At 48.6% G+C, this 26458-nt stretch overlaps 1 protein-coding gene across 3 annotated transcripts in view; it reads left to right on the top strand.

Moving 5' to 3' along the window:
• hps5 (HPS5 biogenesis of lysosomal organelles complex 2 subunit 2) overlaps positions 1-14418 on the top strand; it is a 62168-nt gene extending 47750 nt beyond the window's left edge. For 2 of the 3 annotated variants that reach the window (XM_086007715.1, XM_086007716.1), the window contains exons 18-23: positions 216-371; positions 1308-1427; positions 3589-3702; positions 8552-8658; positions 11899-12184; positions 13902-14418. In XM_086007715.1, coding sequence (XP_085863841.1) covers positions 216-371; positions 1308-1427; positions 3589-3702; positions 8552-8658; positions 11899-12184; positions 13902-13962 — 844 coding nt within the window. In that variant the 3' untranslated portion in view covers positions 13963-14418. The remainder of the gene's footprint in view (positions 1-215; positions 372-1307; positions 1428-3588; positions 3703-8551; positions 8659-11898; positions 12185-13901) is intronic. The other variant, XM_086007717.1, reaches the window with a different exon arrangement.
• Positions 14419-26458: the final 12040 nt, after the last annotated feature.

The raw sequence follows: 26458 nt of genomic DNA, 5'->3' as shown, positions 1-26458 counted from the left end.
ATCGTTACTGTTTCTCCTCTTGCATGGAAGTGGCACGATTGAAATCGGGCTTACTGTTTGTGCAATCACAGGGCCACTCTGTGACGTAATATGCTGCGTTAATTTTGAGATTGGCCCTTCAGCAGGACCCTGATTGGATTGTGGTCCTCTGAAAGCCAGTGTTGTTGTTGATGGCCATGCCTTCCTGTTGAACTGTGTGTGTGTGATCTCTGCAGAATGTACGAGAAATTTGGTGAAATTGCACTGAGGTCGCTTGTCCAGTTCCATCCCCACATTCTCCCATCCGACATCAAGGAATTGTGTCAGAAACAACCGGCTCACTTATTGGCATACGTCGACAACCTGGTTAAATCCAAGCCAATGGACCAGAGGTTAGTGTTTGATCAGCACGAGTCTCTTGGTTTCGATGTGTATTCGTAACCACGTTAGTCACACAGAAACACGCACACATAGAGAAGTATCTGCCGTGTACTCCTATCGCTTCTAGTTTCTTCTGATGATACTCTTTGAATCGTTGAAAGCTTTATAGATAAGTTTCCCTTGCGCTTTACAACAATCCCACATCTCATAAAGGACCATAACTTGCATTCATGTATGCATTCTTCATGAGGGAAAAATCCAGCCTTTTCCTTTCTGATTATTCTGGAAGTCTCAAAAATCTATTATGTGTTGCAGCAAGCTGAAGAACCACCTTGGGAGCCACAGATATTAGTGAAATTCCTTAGTTCAGCGTTCAATTCCTGGTCTGTGCTGCATTAGGTGGTGTCAGCTGGGGTGACATTAGGGGTGCTAAAATTGACCTCGGCACCCGTGGGTTGGCCAGAGTTCGTGCTCCTCATTTTATCCAGTGACCCCCGCTGTAAGGTGTGCGTGTGTGCATCTTGGGTTAGGACAGCATCATACTCAGCTGTGCTACATTGTCCACAGTCAAATTTCCTGCCAGCACTCACTGGGGGTAGTTTTGATATCGGATTTGCCCTCAATGGAAATCAAAATCGGGAGATGTATAAAGGTTGACTGATCCAATATCGCTTGTATTACGCTGTCGTCCAAAGTTAAAATTACCCCCTGCCCCCACTGTCTAGACTCGCATGTGAAGAATGGCCACGTGGACAAGGTGCCGTGGAACCAGATCCAGCAGGAGTTTGTGCTTTTAAAAGAGATGGGGACATAATTAGGGAAAAGTTTTTTAAAAACACAACAAAAATGGTCTTCAGCCACTACTGAGGTCAGGGAAATGCAGGGGTCTCTGCGAAGAATTGGGTGACCCTGAACGAAATATTTTCTGTTCTGTTTCTTGTGAGCAGATTGCACCTGCTGGAGGCCATTCTTCAACCCAAATCTCGAAAATTGGATTGGCTGCAACTTGCTGTGTCTCACGATGCTCCCCAGAGGACTGACACCACTGACGTTGATGGAAATCCCAGGTAAGGAGCAGACACAGATTTACATGCTCTGGAGCTCACCGTGTTGGGTGTAATGCCATGCTGCAATACATGGTATCCTCTGTTAGAATCCCTGCAGCACAATACACATGGTTTCTGAATAGACTAAATGATTTGACACATTGTGACATCTGCCACACATTCTGCAGATATCTGTGCTTATCACGTGTAGTGTCATTTGTTTCCCAAATTCTGCAGTGTTGTTTAAAAATCCGGAGGCAATGAAAGCTCTGAGGGATGACAAATCATTTGCTGCAACAAATGGCTTGCCTTATTTACGAAATGCATAAAATCCCGTAATATTTCATTATAACCCTTTATGAATGACTTCCACATGGCATAATTACAGTAAGGGGTTACTGAAGGTCTTTTTAATGGCTGCTCTGTGAAAAATCTGTCAAGAGCCCAATTGTGCAATAGATTAGTGCAGAGCAGAAGGACACTGATTCTCCTTGTTACAATTTGGATTTTTTTCCTCAATAGCTTTCTCTTATTCCCTACTAGATTGCAGTTTCAGTAAGCAGGCTGAGTCTCCTGTGACCTGAAACCTATGTCTTTATTCTCTGCTGGAAATAGTTTAGCAAAGCCTAGGTTTAACAATTTAATCCTGAATTAAAGCAAATCATTTAGTGGAGAATACGTGGGATGCCCCTATGTTTTCATGTTCGCTCAGAACAAAAACATGCCAGTACAGTACTGCATACCAATGAAACTACTTGGTCTGATTTATTTACAGCTATAGTAACATATTGAAGCAAAATGATATAGCACCAAACAGTACAGTACTTGGACAATAAATCTGGAATCAGCCCAGAAGAGGTTAATCTGCCCTTTATCTGGAAGGCACTTCTTATGGACTCTCTTCAGCTAATTCTTAGAAACACAGATTTGGTAGAAATTATCTCACATAACATACTGAGTTCCTATACCCAGCCTTACACAAAAGAGGCTTGAAAGAAAAGAAAGACTTGCATTTATATGGCGCCTTTCATGACCTCCGGACGTCTCAAAGCACTTTACAGTGAATGAAGTACTTTTTGAAGTGTGGTCACTGTTGTAATGTGAGAAAAAGGAAGAGTGAAGAACAAGAGGACTCCTGGATTATTTATAATGGTGCCTTTTTTCTTTAATGTAGAAGTAATTTCTTGGAATATTGTCTTTGCCAGATACTGCTTGCTAATCAAAATGTTAAATTTATATAAATAATAGCTTGAAATAAAGGCTTCCTTAATGTATTTTGTCAAGACTAGCCTCACAGCCAATTATGACTAGAAATGACATCTCCATCTATCCAATTTCACACATTAGCATTCCAAATGAGCCCCATCATCCATTCAAGTAACTTTATCTTGGTTGATTCCAAACACACAGCATTGCCCCATTCCTAGCAGACTAACCATCTCTAATCTTCCATTTTGAAACTTTTTCTCTAATGAAATAAAGACAAAAATTTCTGGTCCGGTCACACTCCTGTCATTCTTTTTACTTCAGTATCCCCAGAGGAAGGGAGAATGAGAGAGAGATTCAAAGCTGTGCACTTTGGCACATTTTCTTTTGACTGTTGAGAGTGACATTTGTCAAGCACCCAAGCAGGAGAGATAAAATCACTTAAAAAGAAAAACCTGCATTTATATGGTGCTGTTTGGGACCTTGGGGCTTCCCAAAGTGCTTTCCAGTCAATGAACTACTTTTGAAGTGCAGTCACTAATATAAGGTAGGAAACACGGCAGCCAATTTATGCACCGCAAGGTCCCACAAACAGCAATGTGATAATGACCAGATAATCTGTTTCTTTGTTATGTTGATTGAGGGATACATATTGGCCAGGACACCGGGTATAACTCCCCTGCTCTTCTTTGAAATAGTGCCATGGGATCTTTTACGTCCACCAGAGAGGGCAGACGGGGCCTTGATTTAACGTCTCATCTGAAAGGCGACACCTCCGAAAGTACAGCACTCCCTTAATAATACTGGAGTGTCAGCCTAGATTTTGTGTTGAAGTCCCTGGAGTGAGCCTTGACTCCGAGGCGAGAGTGCTACCTCTGAGCCATGGCTGAGCTGAGGAATAGGAATGGGAGAATGGGAAACCTAATCTAACAGTGTTTTAAATTTAAGTAAATGGTGTTGTTGATTTACCTCAAAGGCCTCACTCCCATCGATTTACCTGGGGCTACGCTCAGCTGATCAATTACTTCATTCAGCTGCCGGGAGATCTTGCAACAAAGGAGAAAATGTTAGACATCTGTAAATCCTATGGGTAAGTCCGCCAGCATCCTCCCTCTAGTGCCGTACTGCTGCATCTCTGTTCATACATGGCTGAAAAATGATTTAAAAGTTAATTACTGCTCTGGCAGTGGTGTAGTGGGTAGCACTAAACCGTATAGACCAGAAAGTTCAATTTCCAATCCCCAGTCTGTGCTGAAATGGCTTATCTCTGCTAGAGCGGCCTTTGGAGCACTATAATTAGCCTGAGTGCCCTGGATTAGATAGGAGAAAATAAGCAGGGTTCCTGCTCCTGATGGACCAGTGGGTCTTTTCCTGTCCGTCATTTTCGTATGTTTTTGGTGTCATTATTCTATTGGAGTATGAGTGTGGATGTCGGTTGTGATGTCCCACCTGTTGAATAGCTTCTCAACATTCACTGTCTCGACTCGCATGAAGAATCACTAATTGGCTGAAGTACTGAAGAGCTGTCTGTACCTGTGAAGCTGTTCCCCCGTGGGAATCAGCACCATTAGAGAGGCAGTGAGAAATATATGGAAAATATAAGTTAACTGCTTCCTGCGAGTAGGGATCATATACAAATGCCAAAAGCTGTCAGTTGATCTTAAAGGAAGTTAATCCAAAATGTAATAAACTAGATCTTGGTGTCAATGAGGAGATGAATGAAGGAATTGAGAACTGCAATGGGTGATAAAAGATGGGACATTCGCAGTGCATTGGGGGACAGGTGGCTGATGGCTCAGAGATGTGGATGAGTCTCGTCATAGTCACTCTTTGGTTGCAGCATCACCAAAGCTGATGTCGGCAGAGTGAGAGTGGTATTCTCTAGCACTAATGGCCTCATTATAAAACGTCAACAGTTCCTGAAGTATGAAAAAACTTTTACCAAATCAAATAAAGGTATACACATCAGCTGACAGCAAGTTGGGGAGTACCACGGGTGGGTATTGGAGAGAAAGGGAGAGTACCATGGGGATTATTGGAGAGAAGGGGAGAGTACCATGGGGATTATTGGAGAAGGGGAGAGTACCATGGGGATTATTGGAGAAGGGGAGAGTACCATGGGGATTATTGGAGAGAAGGGGAGAGTACCATGGGGATTATTGGAGAGATGGGGAGAGTACCATGGGGATTATTGGAGAGATGGGGAGAGTACCATGGGGATTATTGGAGAGAAGGGGAGAGTACCATGGGGATTATTGGAGAAGGGGAGAGTACCATGGGGATTATTGGAGAGATGGGGAGAGTACCATGGGGATTATTGGAGAAGGGGAGAGTACCATGGGGATTATTGGAGAGAAGGGGAGAGTACCATGGGGATTATTGGAGAGAAGGGGAGAGTACCATGGGGATTATTGGAGAGAAGGGGAGAGTACCGTGGGGATTATTGGAGAGAAGGGGAGAGTACCATGGGGATTATTGGAGAGATGGGGAGAGTACCATGGGGATTATTGGAGAAGGGGAGAGTACCATGGGGATTATTGGAGAGAAGGGGAGAGTACCATGGGGATTATTGGAGAGAAGGGGAGAGTACCATGGGGATTATTGGAGAGAAAGGGAGAGTACCATGGGGATTATTGGAGAGAAGGGGAGAGTACCATGGGGATTATTGGAGAGAAGGGGAGAGTACCATGGGGATTATTGGAGAAGGGGAGAGTACCATGGGGATTATTGGAGAAGGGGAGAGTACCATGGGGATTATTGGAGAGAAGGGGAGAGTACCATGGGGATTATTGGAGAGAAGGGGAGAGTACCATGGGGATTATTGGAGAGAAGGGGAGAGTACCATGGGGATTATTGGAGAGAAGGGGAGAGTACCATGGGGATTATTGGAGAGAAGGGGAGAGTACCATGGGGATTATTGGAGAGAAGGGGAGAGTACCATGGGGATTATTGGAGAGAAGGGGAGAGTACCATGGGGATTATTGGAGAGAAGGGGAGAGTACCGTGGGGATTTTTGGAGAAGGGGAGAGTACAATGGGGATTATTGGAGAGATGGGGAGAGTACCATGGGGATTATTGGAGAGATGGGGAGAGTACCATGGGGATTATTGGAGAGAAGGGGAGAGTACCATGGGGATTATTGGAGAGAAGGGGAGAGTACCATGGGGATTACTGGAGAAGGGGAGAGTACCATGGGGATTATTGGAGAAGGGGAGAGTACTGTGGGGATTATTGGAGAAGGGGAGAGTACCGTGGGGATTATTGGAGAAGGGGAGAGTACCGTGGGGATTATTGGAGAAGGGGAGAGTACCGTGGGGATTATTGGAGAAGGGGAGAGTACCATGGGGATTATTGGAGAGAAGGGGAGAGTACCGTGGGGATTATTGGAGAAGGGGAGAGTACCATGGGGATTATTGGAGAGAAGGGGAGAGTACCATGGGGATTATTGGAGAGAAGGGGAGAGTACCATGGGGATTATTGGAGAAGGGGAGAGCACCATGGGGATTATTGGAGAGAAGGGGAGAGTACCATGGGGATTATTGGAGAGATGGGAAGAGTACCATGGGGATTATTGGAGATGGGGAGAGTACCATGGGGATTATTGGAGAAGGGGAGAGTACCATGGGGATTATTGGAGAAGGGGAGAGTACCATGGGGATTATTGGAGAAGGGGAGAGTACCATGGGGATTATTGGAGAAGGGGAGAGTACCATGGGGATTATTGGAGAGAAGGGGAGAGTACCATGGGGATTATTGGGGAGAAGGGGAGAGTACCATGGGGATTATTGGAGAGAAGGGGAGAGTACCATGGGGATTATTGGAGAGAAGGGGAGAGTACCATGGGGATTATTGGAGAAGGGGAGAGTACCATGGGGATTATTGGGGAGAGTACCATGGGGATTATTGGAGAGAAGGGGAGAGTACCGTGGGGATTATTGGAGAAGGGGAGAGTACCGTGGGGATTATTGGAGAAGGGGAGAGTACCGTGGGGATTATTGGAGAAGGGGAGAGTACCGTGGGGATTATTGGAGAGAAGGAGAGTACCGTGGGGATTATTGGAGAGAAGGGGAGAGTACCATGGGGATTATTGGAGAGAAGGGGAGAGTACCATGGGGATTATTGGAGAAGGGGAGAGTACCATGGGGATTATTGGAGAAGGAGAGAGTACCATGGGGATTATTGGAGAAGGGGAGAGTACCATGGGGATTATTGGAGAGAAGGGGAGAGTACCATGGGGATTATTGGAGAAGGGGAGAGTACCATGGGGATTATTGGAGAAGGAGAGAGTACCATGGGGATTATTGGAGAAGGGGAGAGTACCATGGGGATTATTGGAGAAGGGGAGAGTACCATGGGGATTATTGGAGAGAAGGGGAGAGTACCATGGGGATTATTGGAGAGATGGGGAGAGTACCATGGGGATTATTGGAGAGATGGGGAGAGTACCGTGGGGATTATTGGAGAAGGGGAGAGTACCGTGGGGATTATTGGAGAAGGGGAGAGTACCGTGGGGATTATTGGAGAGAAGATGGAGAAGTAACATGACTAGCATTTAAGAGAAGGGGAGAAGCGCATGGCGGGGTAATGGAGCGAAAAGGATAAGTGCCATGTGAGTAACAGAAAAGAGGAAGTGGGTCAGTAAGGAGAGGAGCAGATAGGCTGTGTAAATGGAAGAAAGGGGAATCGGTACGGGGGGAGTGCCATTGCTGGGTAATTGGAGAAAAGGAGGGGAGGAGCAAAGTGGTTGGGTCACAAGATAAGTAAGGGGAGGAGCACACATGTTGGGAATGGCAGAGGAGGAGGGATCAGTAAGGAGAGGTGGGTAATGGACAGAAGCAGGATATTGGGTGAAATGGAGGGGCTGGGTAATGGAGAGAAAGTAGGATCAGTAAGTGGAAAAACCAAGGGGGAGAAATTCGGTGTTGTCCCGTTTGGGGCGCTAACTTTTAAAAGTTGAAAAAATTAGCGCCAGGCACTAATAGAAACATCGAAAAATAGGAGCAGGAGTGGGCCATTCGGCCCTTCGAGCCTGCTCCGCCATTCATTATGATCATGGCTGATCCTCTATCTCAATACCATATTCCCGCTCTCTCCACATACCCCTTGATGCCTTTTGTGTCTAGAAATCTATCTATCGCCTTCTTAAATATATTCAGTGACTTGGCCTCCACAGCCTTCTGTGGTAGTGAATTCCACAGGTTCACCGCCCTCTGAGTGAAGACATTTCTCCTCATCTCAGCCCTAATGTTTTTCAACTTTTAAAAAATTTGGGGATTGAGCTCCAGGAAGGAGTGCTAAATCAAGCGCTCCACTTCCTTCCTGGAGCGCAGCAGGCGGGGCGGTAGGTGTACAGCGCTGCTGCGTTGGAAGGGCCATCACTGCAGGCTCTGCAAGGGGAAAACTTACCTGGTCCCCGATGGCAGCCGCGCTCCGGCCCGATCAGCCCGATGCACTGCAACAGAGAGCCGGGCTGTTCGATCGCTGGTGAAGACAAATGGAAAAAAAAAGTGAGAGAGCATTTCAGAACTTTTGTTACTTACCTCGGCCACCTCGCCTTTAAGTATCGCCCCCGAAGCGCCTGGCCTCCCGATGAACGCCTCCTGCAGCTGCCGGTGTTTTCACCCGGTGATGCTGCAGGGGGCGTAACCAAAGTTCAGGTCCGGGGCGATGTGCATGGTGATGACGTCACGATCTCCGGGCAAAGGAGATCGGGCACCATGTCATACCGCCGCAGCAAACCTCCTGCTGAATATAGCGGGAGTCGATCTTCTCACCGCGCCCAGTCGGTTAGTGCTTCGCGCCCCGTTATCGCCCCCCGGAGGCGATAACGGAGGCAGTAAGGAGGCCAATTTCTAGGCCCAAGTGTCTCGATAGAGGTGGTGTGGTATCTCTGGGGCAGAGTGGCTGCAGTTTTAACATGGGCTTCTTTGCGTTCTCAGGTTCTGGCCTGCTTACCTGTCACTTTGTCTGCAGCTGGAGTGCAGAGTTGAAGCTTTCACTGTCATTGTTTACCTTGATGATATCAGCCTACTCGATGGACAGAATGGTTTGTATTTAATTGTTTAATCAAATTCTCTAGGTTTTTTTTTTTTTTTTTTTAGAGTTTTGTATCTCAAACTCTCCAAAGGCATTTCCATTTTTAACTGTTGGAATAAACGGGTCTTTTTCCGAGTGGCAGGCGGTGACTAGTAGGGTACCGCAGGGATCGGTGCTAGGACCCCAGCTATTCACAATATATATTAATGATCTAGACGAGGGAACTAGATGTAATATCTCCAAGTTTGCAGACGACACAAAGCTGGGTGGGCGTGTGTGCTGTGAGGAGGATGCCGAGAAACTCCAGTATGATTTGGGCAGATGCATGGCAGATGCAGTATAATGTGGATAAATGCGAGGTTATCCACTTTGGTGGCAAAACCAGGAAGGCAGATTATTATCTGAACAGCAATAGATTGGGAGAAGGGGAAGTGCAACAAGACCTGGGTGTCCTTGTGCACCCGTCGCTGAAGGTAAGCATGCAGGTGCAGCAGGCAGTTAAGAAGGCAAATGGTATGTTGGCCTTCGTAGCGAGAGGGTTTGAGTACAGGAACAAGGATGTCTTGCTGCAGTTGTACAGGGCCTTGGTGAGACCACACCTTGAGTATTGTGTGCAGGCTTGGTCGTCTTATCTGAGGAAGGATGTTCCTGCCATGGAGGGAGTGCAGCGAAGATTCACCAGACTGATACCTGGGATGGCAGGGATGACGTATGAGGAGAGATTGGGTCGATTGGGCTTATACTCGCTGGAGTTTAGAAGAATGAGAGGGGATCTCATTGAAACGTATAAAATTCTAACAGGACTAGACAGACTAGATGCAGGAAGGATGTTCCCGATGGCGGGGGAGTCCAGAACCAGGGGTCACAGTCTAAGGATAAGGGGTAAGCCATTTAGGACAGAGATTAGGAGGAATTTCTTCATCCAGAGAGTGAACCTGTGGAATTCTCTACCAAAGAAGGCAGTTGAGGCCAATTCATTAAATATATTCAAGAAGGAGTTAGATATATTTCTTAAGGCTAAAGGGATCAAGGGATATGGGGAGAAGGCAGGGACAGGGTACTGAGTTTGGATGATCAGCCATGATCTCATTGAATGGCGGAGCAGGCTCGAGGCGCCGAATGGCCGCCTCCTGATTCTGGACATTCAAATGATTTCCCCAGTAGGTTGGTTATGCAGGTGCTGTTCCTAGGCTGAAGCAGATCTGCCAGAAATCTGGCTTGGTTTTCATTTAGAAGTTCTATTCAGACGATTGAGCCAGACAGTAGAGGTGTGTGAAGTACTGAAATGTGGCCACTTAGTGTTGCTAGCAATTTTAGAGTCATAGATTTATACAGCACAGAAAGTGGCCCTTCGGCCCATCGTGTCCGCGACAGCCATCAAGCCCAGTCTATTCTAATCCCATTTTCCAGCACTTGGTCCGTAGCCTTGTAAGCTGTGGCGTTTCAAGTGCTCATCTAAATGCTTCTTGAATGTTGTGAGGGTTTCTGCCTCTACCACCCTTTCAGGCAGTGAGTTCCAGATTCCAACCACCCTCTGGGTGAAAAAGTTTTTCCTCCAATCCCCATTAAACCTCCTGCGCCTTATCTTGAAACTGCCCCCTGGCTATTGACCCCTCTACTAAGGGGAAAAGTTCCTTTCTATCTACCCTATCTATGCCCCTCATAATTTTGTACACCTCAATCAGGTCCCCCCTCAGCCTTCTCTACTCTAAGGAAAACAACCCCAGCCTGTCCAGTCTCTCTTCATAGCTGAAGCGCTCCAGCCCAGGTAACATCCTGGTGAATCTCCTCTGCACCCTCTCCAATGCAATCACATCCTTCCTATAGTGTGGCGACCAGAACTGCACACACTATTCCAGCTGTGGCCGAACTAGCGCTTTGTACAGCTCCATCATAACCTCCCTGCTCTTGCCTTCATTAGCCGAGGCATAGCATATCAGTATCCCATATGCCTTTTTAACCACCTTCTCTCCCTGTTCTGCTGCCTTCAGGGATCTATGTACATGCACACCAAGGTCCCTATGATCCTCTGTCCTTCCTAGGGTCCTACCATTCATTGTGTATTCCCTTGCCTTGTTAGTCCTCCCAAAATGCATCACCTCACACTTTTCAGGGTTAAATTCCATTTGTCACTGTTCTACCCATTTAACCAACCCATCTATATCGTCGTGTAGCCTGAGGCTTCCCTCCTCGCTGTTTACCACTCCACCAATTTTCATGTCACCTGCAAACTTACTGATCATACCTCCTACATTCATATCTAAATCATTAATGTACACTACAAACAGCAAAGGACCCAGCACCGATCCCTGCGGTACACCACTGGACACAGTCACAAAAACAACCTTCGACCATCACCCTCTGCCTCCTGCCACTAAGCCAATTTTGGATCCAATGTGCCAAATTGCCCTGGATCCCATGGGCTCTTAGCTTCTTGACCAGCCTCCCATGTGGGACTTTGTCAAAAGCCTTACTGAAGTCCATGTAGACTACATCAACTGCACTACCCTCATCCACACACCTAGTCACCCCCTCAAAAAATTCAATCAAATTGGTTAGACATGATCTCCCCCTGACAAAGCCATGCTGACTATCCTCGATTAATCCTTGCCTCTCCAAGTGGAGGCTAATTCTGTCCCTCAGAATTTTTTTCAATAATTTCCCTACCACTGATGTTAGGCTCACTGGCCTGTAATTCCCTGGTTTATCCCTACTACCCTTCTTGAATAATGGTACTACGTTAGCTGTCCTCCAGTCCTCTGGCACCTCCCCTGTGGCCAGAGAGGTTCTGAAAATTTGTGTCAGAGCCCCTGCAATCTCCTCCCTTGCCTCACACAGCAGCCTGGGATACATCTCGTCTGGGCCTGGGGATTTATCCACTTTTAGTACAGAGCCCCGTCTGTGTATCTCTGGAAAGACTCCATCTGTCCAATTTGCCCTGGTAAACCTGAGTCAGAGTAATCCTGGGCACAAAGAATCTGTTCACACAGTACTGTCCTATCAGAGTAACTCTAGCTGGACTCAGTCTGTCACCATTGCACTGTGCTGAGTAACCCTGGTTTGACCGAGTCTGCCCATACTGTATTGTCTTGACTAAACCTGGTTGGATTGAATCTGTTCACACTGCACTGTCTTGTATAACTCTACCCAGGCTGACCCAGAGTGAGTGTGCCTATTGTGCTGTTCTATCCAATACCAATTAACTGAACTTGTTTAGGGAAAGTGTAAAAATCCTGGCTCTCTCGTTTAGGTCTGATGCCCGAGACTCTGGAGGAGTGGAAGTTTATTCTGAAGCTGGTTCGGAATCACTGTGACATCACTCGCTGTCCTGCTATGCAGAATGGAGACAGTGCTGCCAATGGCGACTCTGATTGGGCAAATAGTATCACCCTGGAGAATGTGGCTCTTCTCCTTGCGAAGACAATTGGCCCGGACCGGGCACTCGCTGTGCTACAGGACAGCGGCCTGCATGGGAACATGTCTGAGAGATTCGTCAGGGTGTGTGACATTCTAAGAATTGCAGAGAAAAGACAGAGGTGAGAGGGGGCTCCAAGCCCAGCTTACTTTAATCTGTTGATAAAGTATTTGGTTAGCTACCCGAGTGGGTAAGGTACTTCCAATGTAGCACTAAGCCTTACAGAGCAGAAGGTTCCAGGTTTCTGGTCTGTGGTATGTTAGCTGATGGGGTGGCAGTTGTGCCTCTGGGCTAGGCAGGGGAAATCAGTTAGGGTTACCCATGCATCATCTCCAACTGCTGCCCCATCTCCAACCTCGTGTTCCTCTCAAAGTCTTGCATGTGTTGTCACTTTTCAGCTCTGCTCTCCTCTCCCATAACTCAGTGTTCGAATCTCTTCAGTTTGATTTCTGCCCTACTCAACAGCAATGAGACTACTCTGGTCAAAGTTACCAATGATATCCTCTGTGATTATGGCTCTGGTGCTTTATTGCTCTTTGACTTTGCCACGGCATTTGACATGACCACACTGCCCTCCACCAAATCTCTTCTGTGGTCCACTTCTGTGGGATTGCCAGTGAGTGGTTTCACTCCCATCTGTCCCAACACAGCCAGTGCATCTCCAGCAATCATTGAATCATACAGCACAAAAGGAGGCCATTTTGGCCCATCATGCCTGTGTCCCTTTTTGAGAGAGCTAGCTTCTAATCCCATCCCACATGGTTAGCTTTGTAGTTTCCCCAGGATCCATAGTTGGCCACCTTCTCTCATTATCTGCATACTGCTGATTGGTGATGTCATCTGTAGACACAGGATCAGCTTCCGTCTGACACCTAGCTCGACCTCTCCACCACTTCCCATGACTCCCTCGATTCTGTCATACTGCTTATCTGACAAGTTGCAGATGGACCAGAATTTCCTTCCATTGAACATTGGGAAGACCAAAATCATTGTTTTCAGCCTCTCTGCACCCTTGTCACTGATTCCTTCTCCGTCCCTGGCTGTTCGGTCAAGCTATACACAACTTCAGCATCTAAAGTGACTCAGAGCTAAACTTTCACTCCCATATCTTATCTATCAGCAAGACTGCTTATTTCCTTCTTCATAACTGTTGCTGGAACCATTATTCAGGCCTTTGTCACACAGGCTTTTTTTTCTCCAATGCCTTGAATGATGGCCTCCTCACCTCAATTCTCTGTAAACTGCAAATAATCCAAAATTCTGCAATTGCATCCTTGTTCCCCAATGCATTGAATCTAAAATCTCGATCTACAGATCCTTGCATGTCCTCGTCCCACCGCACCTCTGCAATCTTATTCATTCGTCCGTCCGATCTGAATCTGGCTTCCTTTGTATTCCCCCTGCCTCCATTCCACCATTGGTAGCCTGAACTCTCAGCTGTCTCACTCCTACTCTCTAGAACTCCTGACTATTCCCCTTACTCTATCTTTAAACGTCTTCTTGAAGCCATCGCTTTGACCAAACTTTTGGTCGCCTCTCCTAACTCTTCCACAAATGTTGGCATCTGTTCTGTTCCTTCTCTGTGAAACGCCTTGGGATGTTTTTCTACATACATGTTGTTTGTGAGCACTATCCAATGCCTCCAGCTGAAAAATTGCATGTCTGTGGATGTTGGGTGAGGAAAAAATTGGGCTTGATTCTGATACCCCCACAGTAGAATAGACTGCACAACACAATCACTGTCCAGGCTTTGGAGAGGAGGGGTGACAATGGGCAAAATAAAAATCTTGTGATTAACTGCCCTGTGTTGTGACTGACTGCCCGGTTTTCTGTTGCAGGGCCCTAGTCCAGTCCATGCTGGAGCGATGCGATCGTTTCCTGTTGTCTCAGCAGGCATAGAGGAGCTAAGTGAACCAGAACTGGACACACTTTCAGCTACCTTCCAGAGAAAAGCTGCCTGTTTTGTATGAACCTTGCTTCCTGCTCATCTCCAATGTGCAATAATCTACTGATTCTGGTTTCTCTATTCCATTGCTGCTTTGGGAGGGCCAACTCCCATGTGATTTGCTCAGTAACTGGTTTATTCCCTGATGCTTGTCTGTCAAAGAAGTTTGTGCAGAAATACTGCAGTTTACCTGTGCCTTATACTTAAAAATTGGCAGAGGACGAGATACTCTGCTCACTGGGCTCAGAAACTAGTCCTCGAGAATTGTTTGTTGTGTGGTGGGGACACCATGTTTGCTTTAAACACCACATGCCATGGGCACTGACTAATTGCAAATAGCACACGCACACTTTCTTTATCTGGGGAGAGAAAAGTTGTCAGACTTTTGAATAAAAATGTCTAAACTCTGATTTGAAGCCATGGGTATGTGATTGAGATTCACTGCATTTGCACCTCGTATATCTTTAAAAACCCTCCCAAAGATTTAAAGGCCAGTGAAACAGATTATCTGCTTGCCCACACCATTTTTTTTTGCCAATTTTTTCCCCTTCCTTTTCTGAAGATGCTGATTCTTGCTGGGGTACAGTGGCAAGAGCACCACCCACCCTCGGGTGGCAGACCCAAGTGGCTGTTCTCCATGTGCGAGTCTAGACAGAGTGTCTGTGGGCTGTTTGACCATGGGAGGCATAACATTTGAGCCCTCCTGTCTTCACCCGAGTCCACAAGCGACTCACTTTGCAGTGGGGGACACTAGACGATGTGCAGGAATTTCCGCGCCCAAAGGGCACTCCGACCTAACTGTGTCACCCCAACTGCAGCCACAGCTGAGACCAAATTCTTGGTTCCTTTCAGCAATAGGTGAACGAGAGTTGTACTAGTTTGCATTTTTTAAAATTACCTAAATACTAAGATTGCTTCATACTACATAACAGTTAACTGCATTTCAGCAATATTTCATTGGATGTGACAGTCTTTGAGATATCCTAAGATGCTGTATAAATGCAAGTTCATTCTTTCCAATGAGCAAACACAGCACCCATTTTGCACATAGCAAGGTCTCACAAATGGAAACCAAATAATACCATGGGATCTTTTACATCCACCTGAACCAACAGACAGGACCTCAATTTAACATCTTGTCGGAAAGGTGGCATCCAAAGCACTTTGGGGCAGAGAATTCCAAAGATTCACAACCCTCTGAGTAAAGAAATTCCTCCTCATCTCAGTCATAGAAGGCTGACTCCTTATCCTGAGACTATGCCCCCTAGTTCTAGACTCTCCAGCCAGGGGAAACAATCGCTCAGCATTTATCCTGTCAATCCCCCTCAGGGTCTTGTATGTTTCAATGAGATCACCTCTTGTTCTTCGAAACTCCAGAGTATAGGTTCAATCTCTCCTCATAGGACAACCCTTTCATCCTAAGAATCAACCTAGTGAACCTTCGTTGCACTGCCTCTAAGGCAAGTATATCCTTCCTTAAATAAGGAGACCAAAACTGTGCACAGTACTCCAGATATGGTCTCGCCAGAGCCCTGTACAATTAAAAAAAAATTTTTTATTCATTGATGGGATGTGGGCGTCGCTGGCTGACTAGGCCTGCATTTAGTGCCCATCCCTAATTGCCCTTGAGAAGATGGCAGTGAGCCGCCTTCTTGAACCGCTGCAGTCCATATGGTGTAGGTACACCCACAATGCTGTTAGGAAGGGAGTTCCAGGATTTTGGCCCAGCGACAGTGAAGGAACGGCGATACAGGTCCAAGTCAGGATGGTGTGTGGCTTGGAGGGGAACTTGTAGGTGGTGATGTTCCCATGCATCTGCTGCCCTTGTCCTTCTAAGTGGTAGAGGTCGCGGGTTTGGAAGGTGCTGTTGAAGGAGCTTTGGCGAGTTGCTGCAGTGCATCTTGTAGATGGTACACACTGCAGCCACAGTGCACCGGTGGTGGAGGGAGTGAATGTTGAAGGTGGTGGATGGAGTGCCAATCAAGCGGGCTGCTTTATCCTGAATGGTGTCGAGCTTCTTGAGTGTTGTTGGAGCTGCACTCATCCAGGCAAGTGGAGAGTATTCCATCACACTCCTGACTTGTGCCTTGTAGATGGTGGAAAGGCTTCGGGGAGTCAGGAGGTGAGACACTCGCCGCAGAATTCCCAGCCTCTGGCCTGCTCTTGTAGCCACAGTATTTATATGGCTGGTCCAGTTCAGTTTCTGATCAATGGTAACCCCCAGGATGTTGATGGTGGGGGATTCAGCGATGGTAATTGCAGCAAGACTCCCTTACTCTTATACTCCAACCCTCCAGCAATAAAGGCCAACATGCCATTTGCCTTCCTAATTGCTTGCTGTACCTGCATGCTAACTCCGTGTTTCCTGTACGAGGACACCTAAATCTCTCTGAACACCAACATTAAATAGTTTCTCACCATCTAAAAAATATTGTTTTTTTCTATTCTTCCTTGCAAAGTGAATAACCTCACCTTTCCCCACATTATACTCCAACTGCCACCTTATTGCCCACTGACTTAACCTGTCTATATCCCTTTGCAGGCTCTTTGCGTCCTCCTCACAGCTTACTTTCACTCCTAGCTTTGCATCGTCAGCAAACTTGGATACACTGTACTCGGTCCCTTCATCTAAGTCATTAATATAGATTGTAAATAGCTGAGACCCAAGCACTGATCCTTGCGGCACCCCACTAGTTACATCCTGCCAATCTGAAAATGACCCGTTTATCCGCACTTTCTGTCTGTTAACCAATCCTTTATCCATCCTAATAAATTAGCCCCAACCCCATGAGCCCTTATCTTGCTTAAGAACCTTTTATGTGGCACCTCATCGAATGCCTTTTGGAAATCCAAATATATTATATCCACTGGTTCCCCTTTATCTACCCTGCTAATTACAATCTGAAAAAACTCTAATAAATTTGTCTAACACAATTTACCTTTCATGAAACCATGTTGACTCTGCCTAATAATACTGTATTATGATTTTCTAAGTACCCTGTTACCACTTTCTTAATAATGGATTCCAGCATTTTCCCGACGACTGATGTAAGAACATAAGAAATAGGAGCAGGAGTAGGCTATTCGGCCCTTCGAGCCTGCTTCGCCATTCAATGAGATCATGGCTGATCTTCTGCCTCAACTCCATTCACCGGCCCTATCGCCATATCCCTTGATGCCTTTACTAGTCAGAAATCTATCGACTTCTGTTTTGAATATACCCAATGACTGAGCCTCCACAGCCCTCTGGGGTAGAGAATTCCAAAGATTCACCACCCTTCACCAAATTTCTTCTCATCTCAGTCCTGAATGGCCTACCCTTTATCCTGAGGCTGTGGCCCCTGGTTCTAGACACCCCAGCCAAGGGAAACATTCTCCCAGCATCTATCCTATCCAGCCCTGTAATAATTTTGTATGCTTCAATGAAATCGCCTCTCATTCTTCTGAATTCAAGAGAATACAGGCCTAGTTTACTCAATCTCTTCTCATACGCCATCCCAGGAATCAATCTCGTGAACCTTCGTTGCACTCCCTCTATGGCAAGTATATCCTTCCTTAGGTAAGGAGACCAAAATTGTACACAGTACTCCAGGTGTGGTCTCACCAAGGCCCTATATAACTGGTGTAAGACTTCTTTACTCCTGTATTCAAATCCTCTTGTAATGAAGGCCAGCATATCATTTGCCTTCCTAAAGGCTTGCTGCACCTGCACTTTCACTTTCAGTGACTCATGTACAAGGACACCCAGGTCCCTTTGAGCATCTGCATTCCCCAATCTTTCACCATTTAGGAAATACTCTGCCTTTCTGTTTTTTCTACCAAAGTGGATAACTTCACATTTATCCACATTATATTCCATCTGCCATGTTCTCGTCCACTCACAGCCTGTCGAGATCCCCTTGAAGCCTCTTCATAAGTGACACTGCCACCTAGCTTTGTATCATCAGCAAATTTGGAAATGTTACATTTAGTCCCATCATCCAAATCATTGATATAGATTGTGAATAGCTGGGGCCCAAGCACCGATCCTTGCGGTACACCACTAGTCATAGCCTGCCATCCTGAAAAAGACCTGTTTATATCTACTCTTTGTTTTCTGTCTGTTAACCAATTCTCAATCCATGCTGGTATATTACCCCCAATTCCATGTGCCCTAATTTTGTTCACCAACCTCTTGTGTGGGACCTTATTGAAGGCCTTCTGAAAATCCAAATACACCACATCTACCGGTTCCCCTTTGTCTACTCCACTAGTTACATCCTCAAAGAACTCCAATAGGTTTGTCAAACAGGATTTCCCTTTCATAAATCCATGTTGACTCTGCCCAATCTTACTATTAGTTTCTAAGTGCCCAGTTATTGCATCCTTTATAACAGATTCCAGCATTTTCCCAACTACTGATGTGAGGCTAACAGGTCTGTAGTTCCCCGTTTTCTCTCTCCCTCCTTTCTTAAATAACAGGGTTACATTTGTGTGGTAAACCACTGTTATTGTTGCTCACCGTTGTTGTTGCACACTCTTGTATCTATGCATGCCTCAGCTGGCTCCACCCACACACCCAGGTATAAAGGTGACTGCTCTGCAGCCCCCTGCCTTCTTGGAAACCAGTCAACCACGAGAGGCATGCTCTGTTCTTTGTTAATAAAAGCCTTTTAGTTACTCTCCTAACTCTCCGTCTTTTATGAGTAATTGATAGCGCATCAATTTTATTAACAAAAACAAAATGTCGGCACCAAACGCTGAGCAGCTGGCGCTGCAGCAAAGGACGGCACCAAACGCTGAGCAGCAGGCGCTGCTGCATGCCCTCAGACCGACATGCCTGGACCTAGACCCTCAAGAGGCGGGTTCGTTTACCAAGTTCGCACAATGGCCGCGTTGCTTCGAAGCTTACCTGGAAGCCTCAGCCGTGACACTAGATGGAAACAAACTAAAAATCCTGGCCTCCAAGGTGGGCCACCAAGTCTACACGCTCATCCAGGACGCGACTACCTACGCGGCGGCTATCGATCTGCTAAAAGGACAATGCACACGCCCGGTAAATACGGTTTATGCCAGACACCTCCTGAGATCCCGCAAACAGCAGTCCGGGGAATCGGTGGAGGCATTCCTACGGGCACTACAGATACTCGGCCGAGCCTGCGATTGTAAAGAGGTATCGGCCGCGACACACACGGAGGGACTTATCCGAGATGCTTTCGTTGCGGGCCTCAAGTCCGACTACTCCCGGCAGAGACTGTTGGAGAAGGGCGAAATCGACCTGAAGAAGGCAGTGTCCCTCGCGCTCTCGCTAGACGCGGCCCACCGGAATATGGACGCATTCTCCCCTAACCGCTCCGCACCGTGGACGCCGCAACCTTGGGTCATGGGACTGCCACCCCCGGCACCAACTGCTGCAGCGATGTCCAAGGGCCCGAAATGTTACTTTTGTGGTCAGGCAAAACACCCCAGAGCACGCTGCCCGGCGAAAAACGCTACCTGCTCTGGCTGCGGGAAGAAAGGACACTACGTCAGCGCCTGCAAAGGTAAAACCGCTAACACCAGCAGCGCCGCGTGTGAACCGTGGGGGCAGCCATCTTGTCCGCCATCTTGGACACCTCCAGCCGCGTGGGGATCGGGATCATGGGCGCAGCCATTTTGTCCGCCATCTTGGACGCCTCCAACTCCAATCGCAGGTGACCCGGACTCAACCACCGCCTCGTCTGACGACCACAGCGACTCGCTCGACCATACGCTGGCCTCCGTGACGCTGGACCAATCTCCCCCTCACCAACTGTCCAAGTCCATGATGGACATTACGGTAAACGGCTGCGCCACTACCTGCCTTTTCGACAGCGGGAGCACGGAGAGCTTTATCCACCCCGACACGGTGCGCAGTTACTCTCTCCCGGTCCTGCCAACGCGCCATCGGATCTCTATGGCTTCCAAATCCCATTCAGCAGACGTCGGTGGCTACTGTGTAGTGACCCTTTCAGTAAGGGGCACAGAATACAAAAATTTTAAACTTCTTGTCCTGCCCCATCTCTGCGCTGCCGTTCTACTGGGGTTGGATTTTCAGTGCCACCTTAAAAGTGTCACATTAGCGTACGGCGGACCCCTCCCCCCACTCAGTCTGCAGCCAGCAGCTTTTAAATCGCCCGCCGTGCAACATTTGCAGCCTCTCCACGCTTAAAGTCTCCCCCCCCCCCCTTGTTCGCTAACCTCACCCGCGACTGTAAGCCCATCGCTACCAAAAGCAGGTGGTACAGTGCCGGGGATAGGAACTTCATTAAATCTGAAGTAGCAAGACTCCTGAAGGAAGGGATTATTGAGGGTAGCACTAGCCCATGGCGAGCACAAGTGGTGGTTGTGAAGACTGGCGAAAAACAGCGCCTAGTTATTGACTACAGCCAGGCGATCAACCGCTACACCCAGTTAGATGCATACCCACTCCCCCGCATATCTGACATGGTCAATCAGATAGCACAATACCGGGTGTTCTCGACGATTGATCTGAAGTCGGCATACCACCAGCTCCCCATCAGGGCTGAGGACCGCCAGTACACAGCTTTTGAAGCTGACGGTCGTCTCTACCACTTCCTCCGAGTCCCCTTCGGCGTCACCAACGGGGTTTCGGTCTTCCAAAGGGAGATGGACCGAATGGTTGACCAGAACGCGCTGCAGGCCACCTTCCCCTATCTAGACAACGTCACCATCTGCGGCCACGACCAGCAGGACCATGACGTTAACCTAGAGAAATTCCCCCGTACGGCCCAGCGGCTGAATCTAACATACAACAAGGACAAATGTATGTTTCGCACCACGCGCCTCGCCATTCTTGGCTGCGTAGTGGAGAACGGAGTCATCGGCCCCGACCCCGACAGAATGCGCCCCCTTATGGAGCTCCCCCTCCCCCACTGCCAAAAAGCACTGAAGAGATGTCTAGGGTTTTTCTCTTACTATGCTCAGTGGGTGCCCAACTATGCGGACAAAGCCAGACCCCTCATCAAGTCCACCTCCTTCCCCCTGACAGCAGAGGCATGTGCAGCCTTCACTCTCATAAAAAGAGATATTGCGAAGGCCACAATGCACGCAGTGGATGAGTCCATCCCTTTCCAAGTGGAGAGCGACGCATCCGACTTCGCCCTAGCTGCAACCCTTAACCAGGCGGGGAGACCCGTGGCCTTTTTCTCAAGGACCCTCCAGGGTCCCGAGATTCGACATTCCTCTGTCGAAAAGGAGGCCCAGGCCATTGTGGAAGTGGTGTGACATTGGAGGCATTACCTGGCCAGAAAACGATTTACCCTGCTCACTGACCAGCGTTCAGTGGCTTTTATGTTTAATAATAAGCAGAGGGGCAAAATCAAGAACGACAAGATCTTGAGGTGGAGAATTGAACTCTCCACCTACAATTACGATATCTTGTACCGGCCCGGGAAACTCAATGAGCCCCCAGATGCCCTATCACGTGGTACATGCGCCAACGCGCAGGTTGATAGACTGCAGACCCTCCACAATGACCTCTGCCACCCGGGGGTCACCAGGTTCTTCCATTTCATCAAATCCCGTAACCTGCCCTACTCCATCGAGGAGGTCAGGACCATGACCAGGAACTGCCAAATCTGTGCCGAGTGCAAACCGCATTTTTATAGGCCAGACAGCAAGCCTGATCAAGGCCACTCGCCCCTTCGAGCGCCTGAGCGTCGATTTTAAAGGGCTCCTCCCCTCCTCTGACCGCAACGTGTACTTCCTCAACATAATTGATGAGTACTCCCGTTTCCCGTTTGCCATCCCTTGCCCAGACATGACCAGTACCACGGTCATTAAATGTCTGAATGACCTTTTCGCCTTGTTCGGCTTCCCTAGCTATATCCATAGCGACCGGGGCTCATCCTTTATGAGCGACGAACTCCGTCACTACCTGCTCACGAGAGGTATTGCTACAAGCAGAACCACCAGCTACAACCCCCGGGGGAACGGCCAGGTGGAAAGAGAGAACGCGACGGTTTGGAAGGCCGTCCTCTTAAACTTAAAATCTAAGGGCCTTCCGACCTCTCGCTGGCAGGAGGTCCTCCCTGCGGCGCTCCACTCCATTCGGTCACTGCTTTGTACGGCCACCAATGCCACCCCCCATGAAAAAATGTTCACTTTCCCCAGGAAGTCCACATCGGGGACCTCGCTACCGACATGGCTAACGTCTCCAGGACCCGTCCTACTGTGGAAGCATGTGAGGTCTCATAAAACGGACCCCCTGGTCGAGAGGGTGAGCCTCCTCCACGCCAACCCCCAGTATGCTTACGTGGCGTACCCGGACGGGCGGGAGGACACAGTCTCCATACGAGACCTCGCACCTTCGGGTGCCCCTGAAACACTACCATTGCCATCCACCACTACCCACAACCCAACCCCTGTAGACGGCATGCCGCAGCCCCAGGACCCGTCATTGACCACCCAACCACTCAATGAGACGCCAGATTCAACGTTGGATGCTGCACCATCACTGCCGCCACCACGACGATCAGGACGGCATACAAGGCCACCTGATAGACTTACTTACACGAACCTTTAGTACACTTCACCCCGCCGGACTCAAATTTAAACAAGGGGTGAATGTGGTAAACCACTGTTATTGTTGCTCACCGTTGTTGTTGTTGTTGCACACTGCTGTATCTATGCATGCCTCAGCTGGCTCCGCCCCTGGCTCCACCCACACGCCCAGGTATAAAGGTGACTGCTCTGCAGCCCCCTGCCTTCTTGGAAACCAGTCAACCACGAGAGGCATGCTCTGTTCTTTGTTAATAAAAGCCTTTTAGTTACTCTCCTAACTCTCCGTCTTTTATGAGTAATTGATAGCGCATCAATTTGCTATCCTCCAATCTGCAGGAACCATTCCAGAATCTATAGAATTTTGGAAGATGACAACCAATGCGTCCACGATCCCAATTGCCACCTCTTTCAAAAACCTAGGATGTAGGTCATCCGGTCCTTGGGATTTATCGTCTTTTAGTCCCATTAATTTTGCTAGTACAGGTAGACTATCCTTTATCCGAAAACCTCGGGACCAGCCGTGTTTCGGTTTTCGGAGAATTTCGGATTTCGGAAGGTGGGTCGGCAGGGGTCCGCGGGGGGGGGTCGGCGGGGGGTCGTGCGCACGACTTACGCTGATGCGCAGCATAAGCCGTGCGCACGACCCCCCCGCGGACCCCCGCCGACCCCCCCGCGGACCCCCGCCGGCCCCGACCCCCCCCGCGGACCCCCGCCGGCGCCGACCCCCCCGCGGAGCCCCGCCGACCCCGACCCCCGCCGACTTACGGTCGGGGTCGGCGGGGGTCGGGGCCTGTGGGGGGGGTCGGCGGGGGGTCGTGCGCACAAGTTACGCTGACGCTCAGCGTAAGTCGACGGGGGTCGGGGTCGGCGGGGGTCCGCGGGGGGGGTCGGCGGGGGTCGGGGCCCGTGGGGGGGTCGGCGGGGGGTCATGCGCACAAGTTACGCTGACGCTCAGCGTAAGTCGACGGGGGTCGGGGGTCCGCGGGGGGGTCGGGGCCGGCGGCGGTCCGCGGGGGGGGGTCGTGCGCACGACTTACGCTGACGCTCAGCGTAAGTCGGCGGGGGTCGGGGTCGGCGGGGGTCCGCGGGGGGGTCGACGGGGGTCGGGGTCGGCGGGGGTCCGCGGGGGGGTCGACGGGGGTCGGGGCCGGCGGGGGTCCGCAGGGGGGGTCGTGCGCACGACTTACGCTGACGCTCAGCGTAAGTCGGCGGGGGTCGGGGTCGGCGGGGGTCCGCGGGGGGGTCGACGGGGGTCGGGGCCGGCGGGGGTCCGCGGGGGGGTCGGCGGGGGGTCGTGCGCACGACTTACGCTGACGCTCAGCGTAAGTCGGCGGGGGTCGGGGGTCCGCGGGGGGGGGGTCCGCGGGGGGGTCGGGGCCGGCGGGGGGTCCGCGGGGGGTCGTGCGCACGACTTACGCTGGACTTACGCTGACCGAAAAAACCTTCGGTTTTTAGAGGGTTTCGGTTTTCGGAAGTCCGGATAAAGGGTAGTCTACCTGTACTGTTTTTTTACTAATAATTTATTTAAGTTCCTCATTCTCGCCACACCCTTGGTTTTCTTGTATTTCTGGGAGGTTTTTTGTGTCTTCCTCCATTTCAGGCTGTTTTCTCTCTCCCACCTTTCTTGTATAGCGGGGTTACATTTGTTACCTTCCAATCTGCTGGGACTGTTCCTGACTCTGGGGAATTCTGGAAGATCACCAACAATGCAACCACTATCTCTGCAGCCACCTCTTTTAGAACCCTAGGATGTAAGCCATCAGGTCCAGGGGATTTGCCGGCTTTTGGTCCCATTAGTTTCTCATGTACTTTTTCTCTATTGAAATTAATTACTTTAAGTTCCTCACTCTCATTAGCCCCTTGGTTCGCCACGATTTTTTGTATACTTTTTTGTGTCTTCTACTGTGAAGACAGATACAAAATATTTGTTTAAAGTTTTTGCCATTTCCTTGTTCCCCAATATAATTTCTCCTGTCTCAGCCTCTAAGAGACGAATGCTTACTTTTGCTACTCTCTTCCTTTTTACATACTTGTAGAAACATGGAAACATAGAAGATAGGAGCAGGAGTAGGCCATTCGGCCCCTCGAGCCTGCTCCGCCATTCAATGAGATCATGGCTGATCATCCAAACTCAGTACCCTGTCCCTGCCTTCTCCCCATATCCCTTGATCCCTTTAGCCTTAAGAAATATATCCAACTCCTTCTTGAATACACTTAATGAATTGGCCTCCACCGCCCCCTGTGGCAGAGAATTCCACAGGTTCACCACTCTCTGGGTGAAGAAATTCCTCCTCATTTCAGTCCTAAATGGCTTACCCCTTATCCTTAGACTATGACCCCTGGTTCTGGACTCCCCAACCATCGGAAACATCCTTCCTGCATCTAGTCTGTCCAGGCCTGACAGAATTTTATAGGTTTCGATGAGATCCCCTCTCAATCTTCTAAACTCCAGTGAGTATAAGCCCAATCGACACAATCTCTCCTCATACATCATTCCTGCCATCCCAGGTATCAGCTTGGTGAATCTTCGCTGCACTCCTTCCATGGCAAGAACGTCCTTCCTAAGATAAGGCGACCAAAACTGTGCACAATACTCAAGGTGCGGTCTCACCAAGGCCCTGTACAACTGCAGCAAGACATCCTTGTTCCTGTACTCGAACCCTCTTGCTACGAAGGTCAGCATACCATTTGCCTTCTTAACCGCCTGCTGCACCTTCAGCAACTGGTGCACAAGAACACCCAGGTCTCTTTGCACTTCCCCTTCTCCCAATCTATTGCCATTCAAATAATAATCTGCCTTCCTGTTTTTGCCACCAAAGTGGATAACCTCACATTTATCCACATTATAGTGCATTTGCCATGTTTCTGCACAATCACCCAACCTGTCCAAATCGTACTGGAGTTTCACGACATCCTCCTCACAGCATACCCTCCCACCCAGCTTTGTGTCGTCTGCAAATTTGGAGATATTACATCCAATTCCCTCGTCCAGATCATTAATGTATATTGTGAACAGCTGGGGTCCTAGGACCAATCCTTGCGGTACCCCACTAGTCACTGCCTGCCACTCGGAAAACAACCCGTTTATTCCAACTCTCTGCTTTCTATCCAAGTCAATACCTTGCCCCCAATCCCATGTGCCTTAATTTTGCACGCTAATCTCTTATGCGGGACCTTATCGAAAGCCTTCTGAAAGTCCAAATACACCACATCCACTGGTTCTCCCTGATCTATTTTACCAGTTACATCCTCAAAAAACTCCAGATTAGTCAAGCACGATTTACCTTTTGTAAATCCATGTTGACTTTGTCCGATCCTGTCGCTGCTTTCCAAGTGCTCTGCTATTACATCTTTTATAATGGACTCTAGCATTTTCCCCACTACTGATGTCAGGCTTACCAGTCTATAATTCCCCACTTTTTCTCTACCACCTTTTTTGAATAGTGGGGTAACATTAGCTGCCCTCCAATCCATGGGTACTGTTCCAGAGTCTATCGAGTTCTGGAAGATGACCAGCAATGCATCTACTATTTCTAGGGCCACTTCCTTAAGTACCCTAGGATGTAGATTATCAGGCCCTGGGGATTTATCGGCCTTCAGTCCCATCAATTTTCCTAACACCATTTCCCTACAAATACTGATTTCTTTCAGTTCCACCCTTTCATCAGACCCTATGTTCCCCGGCATCTCTGGGAGGTTATTTGTCTCCTCCTTTGTGAAGACAGAACCAAAATATGTATTTAGTTGGTCTGCCATTTCTTTGTTCCCCATTATGAATTCCCCTGAGTCTGACTGCAAGGGACCTATGCTTGACTTCACCAATCTTTTTCTCTTCACATATCTATAAAAGCTTTTAGTCAGTTTTTATGTTCCCTGCAAGCTTACTCTTATATTCTATTTTCCACTTCTTAATTAATCCCTTTGTCC

Source organism: Somniosus microcephalus, chromosome 15, assembly GCF_052327205.1.
Source record: "Somniosus microcephalus isolate GS21.2 chromosome 15, FLI_Smic_1.0, whole genome shotgun sequence".
NCBI classification, from domain to species: domain Eukaryota; kingdom Metazoa; phylum Chordata; class Chondrichthyes; order Squaliformes; family Somniosidae; genus Somniosus; species Somniosus microcephalus.
Note: the sequence above shows the minus strand (reverse complement) of the source record. Positions and strands in the feature narration are given on the sequence as shown.